Source organism: Pelophylax lessonae (genome assembly GCF_965119305.1).
Source record: "Pelophylax lessonae genome assembly, chromosome: 3".
NCBI classification, from domain to species: domain Eukaryota; kingdom Metazoa; phylum Chordata; class Amphibia; order Anura; family Ranidae; genus Pelophylax; species Pelophylax lessonae.
The window spans coordinates 41,714,108-41,737,405 of NC_138770.1; the positions used below are offsets into that span (position 1 = coordinate 41,714,108).

Here is a 23,298-nt window from a genome sequence, read left to right on the forward strand (position 1 = left end):
ATTCATCCACCCATACTGCTCACTGATTGGTCCAGAGTAGTGCAAGGACTGGGCAATATCAGCCTGTAATACCCTGCTCACTTTCCTGAGCTGTGTTCACTGTCCTGTATTCCTGTATTTCTCTCGGATAATCTTCCTTCTCTGTGCTGCAGACACAATTTGTGTCTGGATTTATAGAGATTCTGGGTTTCAGCTAGCAGGGAAACATGTATTCTCTTCATGTTCATTTCTCGTCCTAGGCACCTGGGACATGTGTTCTTATCCATAGTTACATAGTTAGTGAGGTTGAAAAAAAAGACACCAGTCCATCCAGTTCAACCTATGATGTGTGTGTGTTTGCTGTTAACCGTACATTGTATACCCCTGTATGTTGTGGTCTTTAAGGTGCCCATCTAATAGTTTTTTTAAACTATCGATACGGAGAGAATAGAGAATTCCACATCCTTACTGCTCTGACAGTGAAGAACCCCTTACGCACTTTAAGGTTAAACTGCCTTTCCTCTAGTTTTAGTGAGTGGCCACGTGTCTTATTGTATTCCCTTTCTCTGAATAGTTTGTTCCTTATGCTAGGGTCGCCAGTACAGTATTTGTACATTGATATCATATCCCCCCTCAATCGTCTCTTCTCCAGAGAGAATAAGTTCAGTGCTTGTAGTCTTTCCTCATAGCTGATGTCCTCCATTCCCCTAATTAATTTTGTTGCCCTTCTCTGGACACTCCCCAGTTCCAGCACATCCTTCCTGAGGACCGGTGCCCAGAACTGGACAGCATACTACAGATGTGGCCGGACCAGAGTCTTGTAGAGTGGGAGAATAATCTCTTTATTTCTGGAGTGAATCCCCTTTTTTATACATCCCAGTATTCTGTTGGCTTTGCTTGCAGCGGCTTGGCATTGCATGCCACTGCCAAGCCTGTTGTCTACTAGTACCCCCAGGTCCTTTTCCATCCTAGACTCACCCAGAGGTCCCCCCCCTAGTGAGTAGCTTGCTTTCTGGTTTCTGGCACCTAGGTGCATTACTTTACATTTTTCAACATTAAACCTCATCTGCCATGTAGTTGCCCACCCCATAGTTTTGTTCAGGTCCGCTTGTAATGTTTCCACATCCTGCCCAGAAGATATTGGCATGCTTAGTTTAGTATCATCCGCAAATACTGAGATTGTACTCGATATCCCCTCCTCTAGATCATTTATGAATAAATTAAACAGGATTGGCCCCAGGACAGAACCCTGGGGGACCCCGCTTTCCACACCTGCCCAATCCGAGTACTCCCCATTAATCACCACCCTTTGCAACCTCCCCTGGAGCCTGTTCTCTATCCAGGTACTCACCTTATGGTCCATACCTACCTTCCTTAGTTTGAACAGTAAGCGTTTGTGGGGAACGGTGTCAAAGGCCTTTGCCAAGTCCAGGTACCCCACATCCACAGGCTTTCCTTTATCTAGGTGGCTGCTCACTTCATCATAGAAGGTTAATAGATTGGTTTGGCAAGAACGATTTTTCATGAATCCATGCTGATTACTACTAATAATACCGTTTTCATTACTAAAGTCTTGTATGTGGTCCCTTAACATCCTCTCCAAAATCTTGCAGACTACTGATGTTAGGCTGACCGGCCTATAGTTGCCCGGGATATATCTCGCCCCCTTTTTAAATATTGGTACCACGTTGGCTTTTTTCCAGTCAGCTGGCACCATACCCATCTGTAGACTATCCTTAAAGATCAAGAATAATGGTCTGGCAATCACCTGGCTGAGCTCTTTAAGAACCCTCGGGTGCAAGCCATCCGGTCCCAGTGATTTATTTATGTTAAGTTTCTCTAGTTTAGTTCTAAGTCTATCTTCTGTTAGCCATGGCGGTATTTCCTGAGGTGTGTTGTTTAGTTTGGCCTTACAAGCTGGGTTCGTGTAGCCCCCCCGATTCTTTTGTGAAGACTGAAGAGAAGAAATTATTTAACACTACCGCCTTTTCCATGTCTTTGTGGCCAAAACTCCCTTATCGTCTTTTATGGGCGCTTTCTTACTGTTTATATACTTAAAGAATTTCTTGGGGTTCTTTTTACTCTCCTCCGCTATATGTCTCTCGTGTTCCATTTTAGCCGCCCTGATTTCATCTTTACATTTCTTATTACACTCTTTGTAATGCTTGAATGCTTCCAATGACCCCTCAGTCTTGTATTTTTTGAAAGCCTTTCCTTTAGTATTAATATGCATTTTTATGTTGGAGTTTAGCCACCCAGGGTTTAGTTTTGCTCTTTTAAATTTATTTCCCTTTGGAATGCACTGGTCAATCCCCTTCTTAAGTATGCTCTTGAAGCACTCCCATTTTTCCTCCGTGTTCTTTGTTCCCAGGGTTCTATCCCATTTGATATTTTCTAGCAGAGAGCGCAGTTTTGGGAAATTGGCTCTTTTGAAATTCAGTGTCCTTATATTACCCTTGTGTTTCCTATTACTATAATTTAATACTGAAACCAATTGACCTATGGTCACTGTTTCCTAAGTTGCCCCGTATTTCTATATCCGTGAGCAGGTCTGTATTGTTGGTAATCAGTAGGTCAAGTACCGCATTGTTTCTTGTGGGTGCATTCACCATCTGACCCATGAAATTGTCCTGCAAAACATTTAGGAACTGCCGAGCCTTGGCTGAATGCGCGGTTCCTTCTGCCCAGTCTATATCTGGATAATTAAAGTCCCCAATTATAATGACATTTCCCATCCTTGCTGCCAATCCTATCTGTAAAAGGAGGTCCGCCTCCCCTCCTCCCTCTGGTTGGGGGGCCTATAGCATACGCCCAATATTACCTTCCCCACAGTGCCTTCCCTTTGAAGCTCTACCCATAGGGATTCTGCCTCGTCCATAGCTCCATTATTAATATCATCCCTCATATTTATCTGTACACTGTTCTTAATATACAGACATACCCCTCCCCCTTTTTTTACCTTCTCTATCTCTGCGATAAAGGGAATACCCCTGAATGGTCGCCATCCAGTCATGAGAGCTGTCAAACCAAGTCTCTGTTATCCCCACAAAATCTAAGTCCTCCTCAAATATCAGCAGCTCCAGCTCTCCCATCTTGTTAGCCAGGCTTCTGGCATTGGTATACAAGCCCCATGTCCAGGTCTAGTAAGATCTCTGACAGAACAATTCTCCCAGAGTTTCTTGCTTTGTTATTTGCTGGCTGTGCCGGGTGGAGGGATATGTCTGTATAGTCTCAGACCCAAGTCACTGAGTGCAGTCTCAGGAGATGGGAGGCAGCGGTGTGGGACCTCTACAACCTGTCTCAGATAAATAAATATTTAGACTGCTGATGATTACTGAAAACCAATATTACACATCCTGACTATTACACTTGTAGGTGGGTACCTGATCTATTAGGTTGCCTGTTGCATGTTCCCAGGTGTGATTCACTGGGTCTGAGGGAGTGTCCCCACTGCATCCAATAAGGGAGCTTCTTGGACAGTGGAGGAAACCCAGCCAGTGACACGTTCGCTTTTGTGGGAGTCCCAGTGGGTGGGCATTCTTGCAGTGCATCCTGGGATTGCTCATAAAAGCTGAGGGGACATGTGACAGGGTGTCTTTGGCAGGAAGCAGAGTCCCAGGAGGAGGCTGACAGCTGTCTCTCCTCCTGTTGCATGAGGAAGGTGGTCATAGGCAGTCGGCCTAGTGAACCAGGTGTGGAGCTGAGCTGCAGAGGATCCAGTAAAGCTAACAGTGGAGCTGCTGGCAGAGTCTTCCGGAAGAAACAGTGTCTGTGAGTACCAGGGGACTTGCCAAAGGGTCTGCCCGGGAAGGGGAAACACTCCAGTGAAGTCAGAGGATAAAGGGTCAGCTCACACAGTGTGTCAGAGTAAAGGGGGTGCCGTATAGAACCCTGAAGAGCAGGGAAAAAGGGGGTGCCAAGTAGGACCCTGAAGAATGATCCACAGTACAGTACAGTTCATCTAATTCTTCTTCACTTAGTGGCAAGGTGAAGCAGCGGCCTTGCCACATTCAGCTATATTCAGCAGTCCCAGCAATTGTGCATAGTTTATTCAGTTGGAGTATCCCACTCATCCCTTCTCCTATCCCAGTTCTCAAATAAAACAACAAAAAACCAAAACCCCTGGACTGTTTTCTGACTGAGCCAATCAATTAGAATATGCTATATTGTCAAGTTGTTGCTATGGGTAACCCGGGGGAATCTGCAACCAGCAGTTCCCACGGGAGTAGGACTACACACTTTATGATTTATTTTACACATTCTGTAGTCTTACGCCTTGCACTTTACTCTATGGCAGTGGTCTCAACTGTGGCCCCTTGCTTGTTTTTGTCTGGCCCTTCATCCACTGACCCCAATGATGGGGCACAATCTGTAGTGACAGGTACTCTTTTTTTAAAAAAAATTGGGGTCTTTTAGACTCTAGATCTCGGAGGGGGGGGAGTAAAAGCAGTCTAGCAGTCCATTATCTGCTAGGATTGCTTTTACATGTAAGCCGACCGCTGGCTGTAAAAAATGATACCAAGGTGATGCCTAAATCTGCAGGCATCATCCTGTTATAACCACTCCAAGTCCAGCAACATAGCAGTACATTACTGGTCCTTGTTTGGCATATAGTATAGGTTGTTTTTTTTTTTTTTCATGCAGCCTGTGGGCTGAACGAAAAAACAAATCTCTGCAGGAAAATTGTGTAGTATACACACCATTAACTGCCCAAACCTCCAAACCCACTTCTAAATGGCAGGTATACATGGCAAAATTCCATGTATAGCTAAAGGTAGTTTAACTGCAGTGGTGAAATCAACCTACCACAGCGCTGCCATCAGAGGTAACCATATATGCTGAGCGCAAACGCTGCTTGTGTCCGAATATATAAAATCAGCGTGGCAGCCGATGAGTACCTGCAAGGCAAAGTGAACAGTAAACATAAAACATTAAATTTCTGAAAAGTACCAATTAAAAACAGTAAAAGTAGAAGAGCAGAGTAAGAACAGAAAAATAACTTAAGACGACAACTTTTTTTGGCTTTATTTTATGTTTTTATGGTTTTTTTTTTTTCGTATTTATTTACCTTTTTTTTTTTTTTTCTTCAACGTTAAAGTTCCAGGTTAGGGTCTCTCAAAATGACGATAACCATCGAACATCTTTTGAGACCCTGTGTAAGTGTGCCCTAAACTGTGCCGTGCTGTACCCTACGCTAATAATCCACTAGTGTGTGGTAGCGACGGAAACAGTCACCGTGGCAAAGACCAGGTCGGTCAGGACAGTCGGGACAATAATTACAGGTGTCACGCCTAAATCCGCGCTTGCTGCAGACACAGCATCTTTTTTGGGGGTATCTTTCGGTAGGGGTACTCGGGAGGAATTCCGGAAAATGCCTCTCATGCAGCTGGCTCACTGCATCTGGTTGGGGAAGTTGGGCAGGAACACCAGTTGGATACAGAAGGGCTCTGATTATCTCTTCCTGGTAGTGTAGGAAGGGTAATGTTCCGGCAGACGCTTTGTATAAGACAAAAGCGTTGTAAATAGCCAATTAAGTATACAGACACTTTTTTGTACCAGCGTCTGGCCTTTTGGGCAACTAAGTACGGTCCCATCATCTGGTCGTTTAAGTCCACCCCTCCCATTTTACAGTTATAGTCGTGGACACAGAGGGGCTTCTCAACAACAACACCGGTTACCGTAGTAATTTCGACTGCCGTGTCTGGGTGAATGGAGGACAGAACGAAAATGTTCTGTTTGTCCCTCCACTTCACTGCAAGCAATTCATCGCACCTCAAGCAGATTCCCCCAGACTCAGTGGAGCATTTACTAGCCGTTGGGGGAAGCCCGGCGATTAGATCGCACGGTGCCACAAGCGCCAATTTGTAATTGAAAGGAGGTGTCTAAAAAGTGTCACGCTCAAATAAAAATTGTCCACGTACAAGTGGTACCCCTTTCCGAATAAGGGTGACACCAAGTCCCAAACTACCTTACCGCTGCTCCCTATGTAGTCTGGGCAGTCGGGGGGGCTCCACAGTGCTATCTTTTCCCTCGTAGACTCGGAAACTAACTGTATAGCCTGGAAACAGAGGGAGAGCTACCAAAAGCGTGCCATAATCCAAAAGAGGCAGACAAAAAAAGAGAGGTCTGGCAAGGCAGGCCTGAAATGTGGACTTTAAGGGCACATCATAAGATAGACACTACATCAGATATTAAAAACAAATATTTTATTAATTATTATAAAAAGAACAAAACAAGCGTAGCTAAGACCGAGGGAAAAATACCCTCAAATTGAATAAGTAGTTCTCAATAATGGGATAGAGCCATTATATCAAGGTACAGTACATATATATAATACAAAGTTACTCGGCTGAAGACTAGTCTGATTTAAGGTCAACGCGTTTCGCGGCGAGCTTCATCAGGACCACAGATGGATAGAAATATTCTTCATATAGAAAAAACATAACAATTAGTGACACTGAATAACATAAAAGAAACATAATTTCAAAGTACAGCAGTGTACAACAATGATAAATGATATTCAAATGGACCAACCTCTTTTACGGTACAAAGATGCATATGGCTCATGGCAGGCATAGGGAGTAGGGTCCTCGCACACCCATATAGAATACTAGATCATAAAATGTCTAACTGTATAGCCTGTGGCCCTGTCACACAGCTTATACAGTTTGACCCCGTATCTGGCACGCTTGCTGGGGAGATACTGTTTCATAGCAAGGCGGCCAGTAAACTTTATCAGGGACCCGTCAATGCAGACATCTTGTTCAGGGGTAAACAAGGCTGCAAACCGCTGATTGAAGTGGTCTACGAGGGGCCGAATTTTGTGGAGCTGATCATATTCAGGGTCTCCCTGAGGACGACAGAGTTCATTGTCGTTGAAATGCATGAACCAAAATATTTGTTCATATTAAACCTATTGACATAGCAGCAGAGAACACACGCATTTGTGGAATTGGGTCAGTGGACCAATATAACCGCAATTCACTCTTTTTTGTAATGCCCATGTTGAAGGATAGGCCCAGAAAGATCTTAAATTCGGAAACCGTTATAGGTTTCCAGCCGAATTCTCTGGCAAGGGGCGAATTTGGATTGGCGGTAATAAATTGCCTAGCATACAAATTACTTTGATCCACAAAAGATCTGTAAAGATCTTCAGTGAAAAACAGCGCAAAAAAATGAAGGGGATTAAAACCAGCTGTTTCCACTCGAAATCCGGGTTGGGCAGGGAATGGGGAAAGTACGGGTGCTGTAAAATCTGTAGACTGCCAATTAGGATATGCCAGTGCTTCAGGGAGGACACTATGGGCTCTACGGGCCTGTCTTCGAATACGCAGTGGCTGCGGGCCACTACTCGTGCTAGCCACCGCACCAGCTTCAACTGCACATATGGGACTCGCCACATCACCAAGTCTTACTGCAGTGCTGGTTGTACTAGGTCGCTCGTGCTTGCCAGATCACGAGAAGTGTGAGCGGCACTAGTACTGGCACTCTGCTGCATACGAGAAACATCCGGTTCTTGCATCTCAACAACTCCAGAATGGGGTCAGGTACGTGTGTTGTGTTTTTTGGAAGTGACAGTAATCTATTGATTACTGCACTTGCCTGGGTAGGGTGGGCTGGGCGGAAGGGCTAAACGCAGGTGCTGGCAGGAATTGGTGCTGATTGTGCAAACACCGCGTTTTGGGAACACTAAACTATGAGGACGCTAGTATAGTTCTGATCAGATCAGATATTGATCTGTTCAAACACTATACTAGTAATGGAGGTGTGTGTGTGTGTTAGTGTAATTGACTGTAACTGACGCTAAATAACGGTGGTGTGGTGGGACCATGACGCTAACTAGCCTAACTAGCGTCACCCGTGACACTAATACAGTGATCGGTAATCACTGTATATAGTGAACACTGTGACAGGGCAGTGAAGGGGTTAACTGGGGGGAGATCAAGGGGTTAAACCTTTTTAGGGGATGTATGGTGGGTGGCCAAAACCTATTTGGGCCTAGCGCAAGCACAAACTGGGGTCACAAATGACACTAATACAGTGATCAGTAGTTAGCTGATATACTGTATATATTAGTGCACTGTGTGATAGGGAGTGAAGGGGTTAACTGGGGAGATCAAGGGGTTAAAAGTTTATTGGGGGATACATGGCGGGTGCCCTAACCCTATTTGGGCCTAGCGCAAGCGCAAAATTAGGGTCACAAGTGACACTAAATACAGTGATCAGTAGCTACCTATATACTGTATTTAGTGCATAGTGTGATAGGGAGTGAAGGGGTTAACTGGGGGTGATCAAGGGGTTAAAACTTTATTAGGGGATAGATGGCGGGTGCCCTAAACCTATTTAGGCCTAGCGCAAGCGCGATTTAGGTTCACAGGTGACCCTAAATACAGTGATCAGTAAAAGATCTGTATACCACTGTATAACAGTGTTCACTGTGAGGGGTTTGGGGGGGATCAAGGGATCAAATGTGCCTATGTGAGGTGGTGTTAGTGTGCTGTTGGTGGAACTCGCGTTTTAGATGTCTCTCTTTCTTCTCCTGGAAATGAAAGGGCTTCAGGAGGGAAAATTACATCACTTCCCCTGCCTGTGTTTACATTACACAGGCTGGGGACATGATGCCATTGGCCAGAACTGATCACCAGATCCAGACCAAAAATCATTGGTCTGCATCTGGTGACTGATCGGTTCTGAGCCGAATCATACCAGGATCAGCCGCGCGCCCTGCGAGCCGTGAATGCACCCCCGACGTAGGTATACGTTGCTGGACCCAGCCGAGCCGCTCTGCTGCAGTAGCAGCAATGTGAGCGGTCGGCAAGTGGTTAAAATTCCGTCTGCCCGTGAAATTGTGGCAAACTACTGTGCTTAAAATTCTCCATAGGTGACTCTTTAAATGTCTTTACAGGTTTCCAGCTTAGAGTTGCACAGGAGGTCTGCTGCTGGAATTATTGCTCTCGCTCTGACGTTTGCGACAATACCTCACATGTGCGGTGCGATCACCATTTACATATGCATGTGGGAGTAACATATGGGCTTCGCATTTACACGTAAGCACGGTGGGACGGGGCACTTGTTTTTTTTTTTATAATTATTTTATACAACATTTTTTTTATTGCTATCACAAAGGATAAACATCCCGTGTGACAGGTCCTCTTTATAGAGAGATTTGGGGTCTATTAGAGGCCAAATCTCTTCTCTGGCCCCCATGCAGCCGATTAGTCTGAGATCGGTCCGATCAGCTGCTTCTATGGCCGCTGGTGGCCAGGTAAAAAAAGGGGCGGAACTGGAAGTGACAAACTACTTGTCGCTCCTGTTTTCCAGGGTTACAGAGAGAGGGGAACGATGTCAGTTCCTCTATCTCTGGACAGGGCAGCCATTGCCATGGGCCGCATCTCACCCGTGCTTTGTGATTGGACCAGATGGGACTGCCTTCTGCCACCTGCAGAAGAGATCAAGTGGCTAATTAGCAACTCGGATTCCTCCCGAATGAAATAGAATCGCTGGCTGAAAAGATTGATACCAGGATAATTCCTGTAGGTGCAGGCATCATCCTACTATAACCACTGAAACCTAAGGACATCCTACAAGCATCAAGTGGTTAAACAGAATGTGATAATGAGGGAGGAGTCAGTAACCCAATGATGGTGGTCTACAGGATCAGTCCAGTCTTCATCTTGGTTGTTCTCCCCATCCTCACTCTCTGACCTCTGGTGGTGCCCAGCCCGCTGTTATTTGTGATTAAATCATGGACTAAGTAAGGAAGTGCGGGACTTCTTGTTTTGGGAAGATGGCAATGAGTGATAGAGGGGGAGGGGGCACTCATCCTATAATCCCCTCATCACTGTCACTCCTATAAAAGACAGTTCTTGTAGTTTCCTCACTCTCTGACTAAGGTCCATGAATGAAGAAATGAACTGGTAGAGGTTCAGAGGACCCATTTACTAGTTACCTTGAGGGGGGAATTGTAAGATCCTCAGAGACAAAGCTGTCTTATGTTGGCGGAGTCTTGGTTTAGGGGAACCAATCTGCTGATGTCTAGTAATAATCTTTTTATTTCTATTTTAGTACATGGACGGGAGATGAGGAAAACCTCAGAGGATTGTCTCACTTTGTCTCCAGACTTTAAAGTAGAAGATGAAGACATCACACAGTATAGTCCAGGAGAAAACCCGGCTACCTCAAATGTCCATCCGGCACCACACATTGTAGATGGACCATCGTATTCCTCTTATCCTGAAGAACCTCAGACTGTGAGGGACGGCGCCGGACCATCGTATTCCTCTTATCCTAAGGAACTTCCGACTGTGAGGGACGGTGCCGTCCTTCCAACAGACAGGAGGTTTTCCTGTACTGAGTGCGGGAAGTGTTTCAAATTTCAAAGCTATCTTAATTTGCATAAAATAACTCACACAGGGGAGAAGCCACATTCTTGCCCTGAGTGCGGGAAATGCTTTTCACTCAAGTCCAATCTTCAAAAACATCAGAGTTCTCACTTAGGGGTAGGGGAAAAGCCATATCCCTGTCCTGAGTGTAGGAAAACTTTTGTAAATAAATCACAACTTGCTGTACATCTGAGGTTTCACACGGGGGAGAGGCCCTATTCCTGTTCTGAGTGCGGCAAATGCTTTGTACAAAAATCTGCACTTGTCCTACATCAGAGATCTCACACGGGGGAGAAGCCGTATTCCTGTCCTGAGTGCAAGAAATGTTTTTCAGACAGGTCTGTACTCAACAAACATCAGCGAGTGCACACAGGGGAGAAGCCGTATTCCTGTTCTGTTTGCGGAAAATCTTTTAAACACAACTCAGATCTTGTTATACATCAGAGGTCTCACACCGGGGAGAAGCCGTATTCCTGTACTGAGTGTGGGAAATGTTTTTCACGGAAAACCAATCTTTACACACATCAGAGATTGCACACGGGGGAAAAGCCGTATTCCTGTCTTAAGTGCAGTAAATGCTTTTCATACAAGTCTGATTGTAACAAACATCAGAAATTGCACACAGGTCAGAAGCCCTACTCCTGTCCTGGGTGTGGGAAATGTTTTGAACTAAAATCAGAGCTTGTCTCACATCAGAGGTCGCACATCGGTGAAAACCATATTCCTGTCCTGAGTACGGGAAATGTTTTTCAGGGAATTTCAATCTTGCAGACATCAGAGATTGCAAACAGGGGGGAAGTTACTTTCCTAGTTCTTAGTGCGGGAAATGTTACTCAGTGAAGTCCAGGTTTTCCTGTACATCAGGGGCCCCACACAACCCTTGAGGTGTATTAGTGCCTTGAGTGTGGGAAATGTCTTCTATATAAATGTTGCTGGACATCACAGCTCTCATGTGGGGAAGAAGCACATCCTGATATACACATCAGATATACTCCATGGCTGATCTTCATCATGTAAGAAATACTTCATAAGGAGATCAGAGATCACCAAAGACATGGATGAAGTGTTGTACCATGTTGGCAGTAGCAAAATAAAGAGAATCATCTTTCGCAGACAGAGTAAATTTTGTGGTGTAATCTTTCACAAAAAAAAAAATTGTTAAATTGAGCCATCACACATGTTGTTCATTTTCTATTTCATACAGTGATTTCCTATGACTATTGGCTCCATCTGTGGCCATAATGCCGTATTAATATTTTTCCTAAAGAAGATAGTCCAGGGAAAATATTTCATTATGACCACTAGATGGAGCTGACTATTATAGGAAATCACCATGTTAATTAAATTATGAATCACAGCTGGGCAGGTGCTTATCACGCGTGACCAACACATTTTCTACTTATTGACCCCTTAGCTTACTATGTCAGGCATTTCTTTTTTTTTTTTTAACCTCCATTCATACAGAATAAATATGCATTCACTTTCATCTGATGAATTGCGATGCAATTTTTGTACGAATGTTGTTGGCAATAATCTAGAACCGCATGGCCCTAGGCCTCAAAGTTCCTTCAGATATCTGGTAGCACTCAATGACACACAGAGACGGCAGGTACAATGTCACAGAATGCTCGGCTTTATTCAAATAGTAAAGAACGCTTTATAAGAAATTAAAAGGGGAGGTCCCGCTCCAGTAGATTATACATAGAGTTAATACAAAAATAGCAGTTTACCATTACATGCTTCAAGTCACGTTCTTGCATATGAGTTAATTAAAATAAAGCATAGTCATAATTGGCATTACATCAGACTTGTTCTAAAGATTAAGATAAGGCATAATTAGTTTACTTCAAGGGTCAGTTTGACCACAGAGTGTAATGTCCTGGAAACTTTCAAGGACATTTACTTAGATAGGCTTTTTAATTAGGCTGAGTCTAGGGCAGGGGTACTCAAATATAAACTTGAAAGGTCCACTTACCAATTTTCCATTCAGTCTGAGGTCCGGAAAAGTGAATGTCAAAGACCGCTCACATTTAAAATTGTCAATGATAATTTTCTTTTCCATTTATTGAACATCATGCAGCATTGTTTAGAGGACAAGTCTGCATTCTTTCACACATGGTGAAGGTCCGCTGTGGCCTCTCCAGATGCAACATAGGGTTTGTAACATGAAATGCCCCAAAAACTCCACCCGGATATACTGAGAAAAAGGGAGAAGCTTTATCAGCAACCAACGAGGGTTAAACTTTACAGAAATGGCAGAATTCTCAAGTACACGCCTTTCCACAAATCTATACTTTTCCCTCCTTTGGACACATGTCAATGGCAGCAGAATAAGATGGTCCAGAGATCAAGAGAATTTGCAGCTCACCCACTTCAAGTAGTAGGCTTTCCATTCCCAGACTTTTAGGAGGATGCATAACCTGATTACCACGGTCGGGGAGAGGGATGCAGTGTGCACTGTCTTTGTGTGTCTGAAGAAACGCGGTACCGCCCATTCACCGAATCACGTTGTCTCTGACATCAGTTCCTGTATCGGCGCCATTTGCGTTCCACGCTGGCTCCGCAGCGGCTGGCGGCTTCTCCTCCGGACCCTCGGGTCCAGGCTGAGAATCGTGGAAATAAAGTGAATATGTTTCAGAATGCGGAGGCAGCTGCGGTCCAGATTGAAGTGCATCTGGGTCCGGACGCAGCCCGAGTTCCTCCTATTGAGGACCCCAGGTCTAGGGTTTTAGTAACAAGATGGAGTCGAGGGAACAGAAATGGAGAATAGAGATTCCTTCAAATGTCAGGAGACGTTTACGCTTCATTCACACTTGTACGATTCCAAAGTTGCGTCGACTTTGGAGTGCAACTTTGGATGAGTAGAACTTGGGCTTTGACACCGGACAACTGTTGAATTATATAACATTTAGGTACGACTGTTCTGCCCTCATTACACGTGGCAGAGGTATAATTAGAGAGACAGCTAACTCTCCTCCCTTAACCACTTCTGGTCCGTAAGGATTTGCCCCCTTAATGACCAGGCCATTTTTTGCAATTTGGCACTGCGTTACTTTAACGGACAATTGCGCGGTCGTGTGACGCTGTACCCAAATAAAATTGATGTCCTCCCCCCCCACAAATAGAGATTTCTATTGGTGGTATTTTGATCACCTGTGCGATTTTTTTTTTTTTTTTTTTTTGCGCTATAAACAAAAAAAGAGCGACAATTCTGAAAAAAAAAAAAAAAAAAAACTTTTTCACTTTAACATTCCCAAAAAAAAATAAAATAAAAAAAAATCTAATTTTTTTCATAATTTTAGGTCAATTTGTATTCTGATACATATTTTTGGCAAAAAAGAAAAATCCCAATAAGCATATTTTGATTGGTTTGCTCAAAAGTTATCGCGTCTAGAAACTAGAGGAAAGATTTATGTCATTTTTATTTATTTAATTTTTTTACTAGTAATGGCAGTGATCTGCGATTTATAGTGGGACTTCGACATTGCGGCAGACAGATCGGACACCGGACATTTTTGACACTTTTGGGGTACCAGTGACATTACTACAGTTAGTGCTAAAAATATGCACTGTTACTGTAATAATGTTGCTGGCAGGGAAGGGGTTAACACCAGGGGCGATCAAAGGGTTAAATGTGAGCCTAGGGGGTGCTTTCTAACTGTGAGGGGGATGGGCTTGTGAAATCAATACTGAGACCTGTGTTCCTAAATAGGAGGAACTCTGTATTGATTCCAGAGAGAACAACGGTCTGCTGTGTTTACAACAGCAGACCACTGTTCTCTCTTCACGGGTAGCGATCGTGGCTGCCCGGTGACAATCGTGACTGCTGGCCCCGTGGATCGACTTCCCCACTGGCGAGTGGTCGTTCGCCCCAGGATCGCTCCCACGGACCGCTAAAAAGGTACGGCGATTCACGGGAACTTGCCGCCATATAACTGCGGCGGCAGGTCAGCAAGTGGTTAACAACCCATTGAGGCAGACGCTGGATCCTTTTTTCAACGTATAAAACTATAAAATAAAATAAATAACATTCCATCAGTGTATACAATATACAAAATATACAGTCCTAACACGCTAATCTAACTAGGGAAAGGAGTTATACTCATATCAGTGATGATTCCATTAGGCTGACGATAAAATTGAAGCTGAGAAGATGTGGTGTCCTCTGGAGAAGATGCATGATTGAAAATAAGATGGCTACGGGGGGCTGTCTCTAAGACCTCATGGTCTAGTCCAGTGATGGTGAACCTTGGCACCCCAGATGTTTTGAAACTACACTGCTCAAAAAAATGAAAGTAACACTTTTTAATCAGCATATAGCATCAAGTCAATCAAACTCCTGGTATATTGATCTGGTCTGTTAAGTAGCAGAGGGGGTTGTTAATCAGTTTAAGCTGCTTTCCTTGTAATGAAATGAACAACAGGTACACTAGATGGGCAACAATGAGACGCCCTCCAAAACAGGAATGGTTTTACAGGTGGAGGTCATTGACATTTTATTTCCCTACTACATCTTTTATGACTGTTTTGCATTTGGCTAGGGTCAGTGTCACTACTGGTAGCATGAGGCGATACCTGGACCCTATAGAGGTTGCACAGGCAGTCCAAATCCTCCAGGATGGCACATCAATACGTGCCACTGCCAGGTTTGCTGTGTCTCCCAGCACAGTTTCAAGAGCATGGAGATTTCACGAGACAGGCAGTTACTCTAGGAGTGCTGGACAGGGCTGTAGAAGGCCCTTAACCCATCAGCAGGGCCGGTATCTGCTCCTTTGTGCAAGGAGGAACAGGATGAGCCCTGCCAGAGCCCTACAAAATGACCTCCAGCAGGACACTGGTGTGAATGTCTCTGACCAAACAATCAGAAACAGACTGCATGAGGGTGGCCTGAGGGCTTGATGTCCTCTAGTGGGCCCTGTGCTCACTGCCCGGCACCGTGGAGCTTGATTGACATTTGCCATTGAACACCAGAATTTGCGGGTCCGCCACTGGCACCCTGTGCTTTTCACAGATGAGAGCAGGATCACCCTGAGCACATGTGACAGACATGAAAGGGTCTGGAGAAGCCATGGAGAACGTTATGCTGCCTGTAACATTGTTCAGCATGACCGGTTGGGTGGTGGATCAGTGATGGTCTGGAGAGGCATATCCATGGAGGGATGCAGAAGCCTCTACAGGCTAGACAATGGCACCCTGACTGCCATTAGGTATCGGGATGAAATCATTGGACCTATTGTCAGACCCTACGCTGGTGCAGTGGGTCCTGGGTTCCTCTTGGTGCACGACAATGCCCGGCCTCATGTGCCAAGAGTATGCAGCCAGTTCCTGGAGGATGAAGGAATTGATACCATTGAATGGCTTGCCTGATCTAAATCCAATAGAACACCTCTGGGACATTATGTTTCGGTCCATCTGATGCCACCAGGCTGCACCTCAGTCTGTTCAGGAGCTCAGTGATGCCCTGGTCCAGATCTGGGAGGAAAAAATCCAGGACACCATCTGTCGTCTCATTACGAGCATGCCACGATATTGTCAGGCATGCATACAAGCACGTGGGGGCCATACACACTACTGAGTACCATTTGGAGTTGCTTCAAAGAAATTTTAGCAAAATGGACTAGCCTGCTTCATACATTTTTTCACTTTGATTTTCGGGGTGTCTTTGAATTCAGCCCTCTGTAGGGTGATAATTTTCATTTCCATCAAACAATGTGGCATCCTTTCCTTCCTAACACATTACCCAGTCCATACCAGTATAGATCCTAACACATTACCCAGTCCATACCAGTATAGATCCTAACACATTGCCCAGTCCATACCCAGTCCATACCAGTATAGATCCTAACACATTGCCCAGTCCATACCCAGTCCATACCAGTATAGATCCTAACACATTGCCCAGTCCATGCCAGTATAGATCCTAACACATTGCCCAGTCCATACCAGTATAGATCCTAACACATTACCCAGTCCATAGCAGTATAGATCCTAACACATTACCCAGTCCATACCAGTATAGATCCTAACACATTGCCCAGTCCATGCCAGTATAGATCCTAACATATTACCCAGTCCATAACAGTATAGATCCTAACACATTACCCAGTCCATACTAGTATAGATCCTAACACATTACCCAGTCCATACCAGTATAGATCCTAACACATTACCCAGTCCATACCAGTATAGTTCCTAACACATTACCCAGTCCATACCAGTATAGTTCCTAACACATTACCCAGTCCATACTAGTATAGATCCTAACACATTACCCAGTCCATACCAGTATAGATCCTAACACATTACCCAGTCCATACCAGTATAGTTCCTAACACATTGCCCAGTCCATGCCAGTATAGATCCTAACACATTGCCCAGTCCATACCAGTATACATCCTAACACATTACCCAGTCCATACCAGTATAGATCCTAACACATTACCCAGTCCATACCAGTATAGATCCTAATACATTACCCAGTCCATACCAGTATAGATCCTAACACATTACCCAGTCCATGCCAGTATAGTTCCTAGCACATTACCCAGTCCATACCAGTATAGATCCAAACACATTACCCAGTCCATACCAGTATAGATCCTAATACATTACCCAGTCCATACCAGTATAGATCCTAACACATTACCCAGTCCATGCCAGTATAGTTCCTAGCACATTACCCAGTCCATACCAGTATAGATCCAAACACATTACCCAGTCTATAGCAGTATAGATCCTAACACATTACCCAGTCCATACCAGTATAGATCCTAACACATTACCCAGTCCATACCAGTATAGATCCTAACACATTGCCCAGTCCATGCCAGTATAGACCTTAACATATTACCCAGTCCATACCAGTATAGATCCTAACACATTACCCAGTCCATACTAGTATAGATCCTAACACATTACCCAGTCCATACCAGTATAGTTCCTAACACATTACCCAGTCCATACCAGTATAGATCCTAACACATTACCCAGTCCATACCAGTATAGATCCTAACACATTACCCAGTCCATAGCAGTATATATCCTAATACATTACCCAGTCCATACCAGTATAGATCCTAACACATTGCCCAGTCCATGCCAGTATATATCCTAACACATTACCCAGTCCATACCAGTATAGTTCCTAACACATTGCCCAGTCCATGCCAGTATAGATCCTAACACATTGCCTAGTCCATACCAGTATAGATCCTAACACATTACCCAGTCCATACCAGTATAGATCCTAACACATTACCCAGTCCATACCAGTATAGATCCTAACACATTACCCAGTCCATGCCAGTATAGTTCCTAGCACAGTACCCAGTCCATACCAGTATAGATCCAAACACATTACCCAGTCCATACCAGTATAGATCCTAATACATTACCCAGTCCATACCAGTATAGATCCTAATACATTACCCAGTCCATACCAGTATAGATCCTAACACATTGCCCAGTCCATGCCAGTATATATCCTAACACATTACCCAGTCCATACCAGTATAGTTCCTAACACATTGCCCAGTCCATGCCAGTATAGATCCTAACACATTGCCCAGTCCATACCAGTATAGATCCTAACACATTACCCAGTCCATACCAGTATAGATCCTAACACATTACCCAGTCCATACCAGTATAGATCCTAATACATTACCCAGTCCATACCAGTATAGATCCTAACACATTACCCAGTCCATGCCAGTATAGTTCCTAGCACATTACCCAGTCCATACCAGTATAGATCCAAACACATTACCCAGTCCATACCAGTATAGATCCTAATACATTACCCAGTCCATACCAGTATAGATCCAAACACATTACCCAGTCCATACCAGTATAGATCCTAACACATTACCCAGTCCATACCAGTATAGATCCTAACACATTGCCCAGTCCATGCCAGTATAGATCCTAACATATTACCCAGTCCATACCAGTATAGATCCTAACACATTACCCAGTCCATACTAGTATAGATCCTAACACATTACCCAGTCTATACCAGTATAGTTCCTAACACATTACCCAGTCCATACCAGTATAGATCCTAACACATTACCCAGTCCATACCGGTATAGATCCTAACACATTACCCAGTCCATAGCAGTATATATCCTAATACATTACCCAGTCCATACCAGTATAGATCCTAACACATTACCCAGTCCATACCAGTATAGATCCTAACACATTACCCAGTCCATACCAGTATAGATCCTAACACATTACCCAGTCCATACCAGTATAGATCCTAACACATTTCCCAGTCCATACCAGTATATATCCTAACACATTACCCAGTCCATACTAGTATAGATCCTAACACATTACCCAGTCCATACCAGTATAGATCCTAACACATTACCCAGTCCATACCAGTATAGTTCCTAACACATTGCCCAGTCCATGCCAGTATAGATCCTAACACATTGCCCAGTCCATACCAGTATAGATCCTAACACATTACCCAGTCCATACCAGTATAGATCCTAACACATTACCCAGTCCATACCAGTATAGATCCTAACACATTACCCAGTCCATACCAGTATAGATCCTAACACATTACCCAGTCCATACCAGTATAGTTCCTAGCACATTACCCAGTCCATACCAGTATAGATGCTAACACATTACCCAGTCCATAGCAGTATAGATCCTAACACATTACCCAGTCCATACCAGTATAGATCCTAACACATTACCCAGTCCATACCAGTATAGATCCTAACACATTACCCAGTCCATATCAGTATAGATCCTAACACATTACCCAGTCCATACCGGTATAGATCCTAACACATCACCCAGTCCATACCAGTATAGATCCTAACACATTACCCAGTCCATACCAGTATAGATCCTAACACATTACCCAGTCCATACCAGTATAGATCCTAACACATTACCCAGTCCATACCAGTATAGATATCCAGCATGATATTTTTTCCCTATTGAGATCTGATGTGTTTTCAAAGTGTTCCTTTAATTTTTTTGAGCAGTGCACATTTCCTATGATGCTCATGCAGTTTAGTTGAGCATCATGGGAAATGTAGTTCCAAATCATCCATGGTGCCAAGGTTCACCATCACTGGTACAAGGGTCTCCAAACTATGGCCCTCCAGTTGTTCAGGAACTACAATTCCCATCATGCCCAGTCATATCTGTGAATGTCAGAGTTTTACAATGCCTCATGGGACGTGTAGTTTTGCAACAGCTGGAGGGCCGTAGTTTGGAGATCCCTGGTCTAGTCCACTAGGAAGATAGGAAGATATGGTGGCTTTCAAGCAATTAATCTGTAGAACTATAAGTATACAAAAGAGCTACTACATGGCTATATTACAATTTACTCTTACATACCATTAGCACATTGAATAATTAATAAAACAACATAAGAAGCTAATGCTGAAGGCGTGACAACGACTTTATTGCAACTTTTGAGGGTTAACATTGAAGTCTTTGGCCCTCAAGTTACATAGTTACATAGTTACATAGTAGGTGAGGTTGAATAAAGACAATAGTCCATCCAGTTCAACCTGTGTAGGTGTGTGTGGCTGTAATCATCTCACATAGCCCTTAATGTCCTGATCCTTGAGATGTAAGTCTAAGAGTCTTTTGAAAGCCACCATACTTCCCGCAGAAACCACCTCTTGTGGTAGAGAATTCCACAATCTTTTAGCCCGAACAGTAAAGAACCTCCCACGTTGCCTGAGGTTAAAACGCTTCTCCTCTAATCGCATTGTATGCACCCGAGTCCTCATGCAATCCCTTCGAATGAACAGCTTTTTTCTAAGCTGAGATCCCCATTAAGATATTTATAAATTGCTATCATGTCCCCCCTCAGACGTCTCTTCTCCAGGGAGAATAAATCGAGCGATTGCAGACGCTCTTCATAATTAAAGTCCTCCAATCCCCTAATTAGTTTAGTTGCCCTTCTCTGGACTCTCTCCAGCTCCAACACATCCCTCCTGAGGACATGGAGGGATGTGTTGGAGCTGGAGAGAGTCCAGTTGCATGAAAGCCGGACCAAAGTACTGCATGAAGTCACTGCAACTTTAAGACGTGTATATATGAATAGTTATCATTGGAAAAAGACTTGTCATGCGACTTTAATGTCCAAGGTTGCATGACAAGTTGCACAAGTGTGAATGGAGCCTTAGTTATAGATGAGAAGTATGTAGCAGCTAAATAAATAGACCTCCTATCAATGGTATTACCAGGCTGTAGCTAGAGGGAGCTCTAATGTTTAGAGCGTGACTATAGGAGAGTGATTCCATGTAGTTCCCATGAACACTTTCACTGCTAGAGCTGGTTTTGCATGCATGTTAAAAAGCACATTTTGCGCCTTAAGACCCCCAAACATATATTTTGTGACAGCAGGGGCCCTGGAGAATAAAATGGTGGTAATTGTTAATGTGTTCCTCGTACATAAATGTCACCTTAATATCCGGGTTTATTTTCTTCTTTTCCCCCGTTTTCTATGTTGTGATCTTTTCTACAATACATTCTTATAATAATGTAACAAACTGTGTATTGTATCGTACACAAATTAATAACTACTACATCTCCACATTTCAGACAAGTAGTTTCCCTGACCAGTTTGATTTCTACTTCTACTGTTTCCTTGTGCTTTGACTGCAATCTTATGTAGCACCTTCTAGTGTGGTACTAGATTAGTACAGGCAAGTTTATGTATGACTTCTGGTTAGTTTGGGATTCTGAAATTGGGTCAAGATTTTCTGCAGGTCAGGCTAGATGACTTACAAATGCAGGTCTCTGGAACATTCCCCTGGATCTGAAAGTTTGGAGAAACTTCTAGAAGTTGGTAATTGAGGTGAGGAGGACTGATCTGCATAATTGAGGAAACCTGGCCAATCCCCAGGCAGAATGCTCTGGCAGGGTGGCTAGGTCAGCCCTTATATATGGAGGAGCCATGCCAGCAGGGGAGTCGGTGGAAGATGGAGAACTGAGGAGACTGTCAATGGCATAGGAGGGAACACCTGGGTGTGGGGGGCTCTGCCTCCAGGCTGGACTAGGCTGGCTTGGAAAGATTCTGACAACGTTACAATTTGGAGAAGAATCTTGACTAAGGAGCAGCAAGGAGCAAATAGGACAGAATGAGTACATCAGCACACCCAGGGATATAAACGGGGAGAGACTTCCACATGTATCCACTGGTATAGCAGGGGGGGAAGCTGGTGAACTCGCCCTGGGCCCCCCGTTTCGTCATAAAAGCTGGCTTCCGATGACGTCAATTCTATGAAAAAACGCGTCAAGCTGACATGCACATCGCCTCGTTCTGCAGTGGCAGCAATGTAAGCTGGACCCGCCAAGTAACGGCATCCGTTTCACCTACAACCAGGCTCGTTGCAATGTGGGCCCCAGCTTGATGCGTTTCATCATCAGGGTGGTTTCTTCAGAAGTGTATAGTCATAACACCTCCAGACCTTTTCATTGGCTGGAGAGGAGTCGCTGTGATCCGGGAACATGTGTAGTGGATACCGCCTTTCACATACTGGAGGCGATCTATTTACCTCGACATTGCAAGGAGTACAGCGTGGAGTTCAGTCTGTAGGGGGGACACCCTGCACAGGCGACATTATAGGGGACTGATCACCTGGGGATCACTATATACTGGAGAGAACCTATGGAGATAGCAGGGAGACTAAAACTGCTGCACTATGTATAGGGGACACTCTGAGTACTGATCACCTGGGGCATAGAGGGAACACTGAACAGGTAGGTAAGACTATAAGGAACTGATCACCTAAGGGTATACAAGGAACCTTTTTATCCAAACTCCTTGAATGTCTGGTCTACAACCAACTGAGCAGCCACCTTGCTGAGAATAGCCTTCTTGATCCACTTCAGTCTGGATTTCGGCCTCAACACTCCACAGGAACTGCTCTCCTAAAACTAACAAACGATCTACTAATGGCCAAAACCAATGGACACTATTCTGTATTCTTAAGCCTCATACACACGTACCGATCGTCGGCCGAACGATCGGCCGTCTTTTGTCCAGGGCTTTTGTGTCTGTTGAAAACTGCAAAAGACTGCACACGAATTTTGTCGGCCAACAACAGCCGACTGCAGAAGTGATGTCATGTGATGGTTAACTTTCCTTGTCTTTTTTCTTTTCTGAGCATGCCCAGTCTTGCTAATCTGCTGTCTGTCGGCCCGAAATCTGTACTGACTGGCGAACAATCGGCCGCTCTGGTGTTGGCCAACAAAAATTTTAATGCCTGCACGACAGATTCTGTTCGGCCGAAAATGCGCTGTCGGAAGCATGATACTAACAAGCCTACAATCGGCCAATCGGTCGTCGGCCGAATATTTACGGCCGACAATCGGTATGTGTGTACGGGGCTTTACTCCTGTACCTTTCTGTTGTGTGGTGTGCAGTGTGCAGGTAATCAGTGTATTCTCCTGTTGTGCAGTGTGCAGCCAATCAATGCATTGTCTTGGTGTGCAATGTGCAGCTAATCAATGTGTTCCCCTGGTGTGCAGTGTGCAGGTAATCAGTTTGTTCTCCTGGTGTGCAGTGTGCAGTCAATTGGTGCATTGTCTTGGTGTGCAGTGTCCAGCTAATCAGTGTGTTCCCCTGGTGTGCAGCTAATCAGTGTGTTCTCCTGGTGTGCAGTGTGCAGGTAATCAGTGAGTTCCCCTGGTGTGCAGTGTGCAGCTAATCAGTGTCTTCCCCTGGTGTGCAGTGTGCAGCTAATCAGTGTGTTCTCCTGGTGTGCAGTGTGCAGCCAATCAGTGTGTTCTCCTGGTGAGCAGTGTGCAGGTAATCCGTGTGTTCTCCTGGTGTGCAGGTAATCCGTGTGTTCCCCTTGTGTGCAGGTAATCAGTGTGTTCCCCTGGTGTGCAGCCAATCAGTGTGTTCTCCTGGTGTGCAGCCAATCAGTGCATTGTATTG

The 23,298-nt window shown here is 44.4% G+C and overlaps 2 protein-coding genes across 2 annotated transcripts in view; both read left to right on the plus strand.

Annotated features, from left to right (window-relative positions):
- The window catches only part of LOC309550683 (uncharacterized protein), a 3,164,715-nt gene that overhangs the window by 1,002,431 nt on the left and 2,138,986 nt on the right, over positions 1 to 23,298 (plus strand). The gene's annotated exons all lie outside the window — the stretch shown is intronic.
- On the plus strand, positions 9,008 to 11,250 carry LOC309550034 (uncharacterized protein; the record flags this gene model as incomplete). The annotated part of the gene is made up of 2 exons (XM_082250503.1): positions 9,008 to 9,026; positions 10,189 to 11,250. 2 exons carry the CDS (start codon positions 9,008 to 9,010, stop codon positions 11,199 to 11,201), a joined length of 1,032 nt encoding a protein of 343 aa, XP_082106629.1. The 3' UTR covers positions 11,202 to 11,250.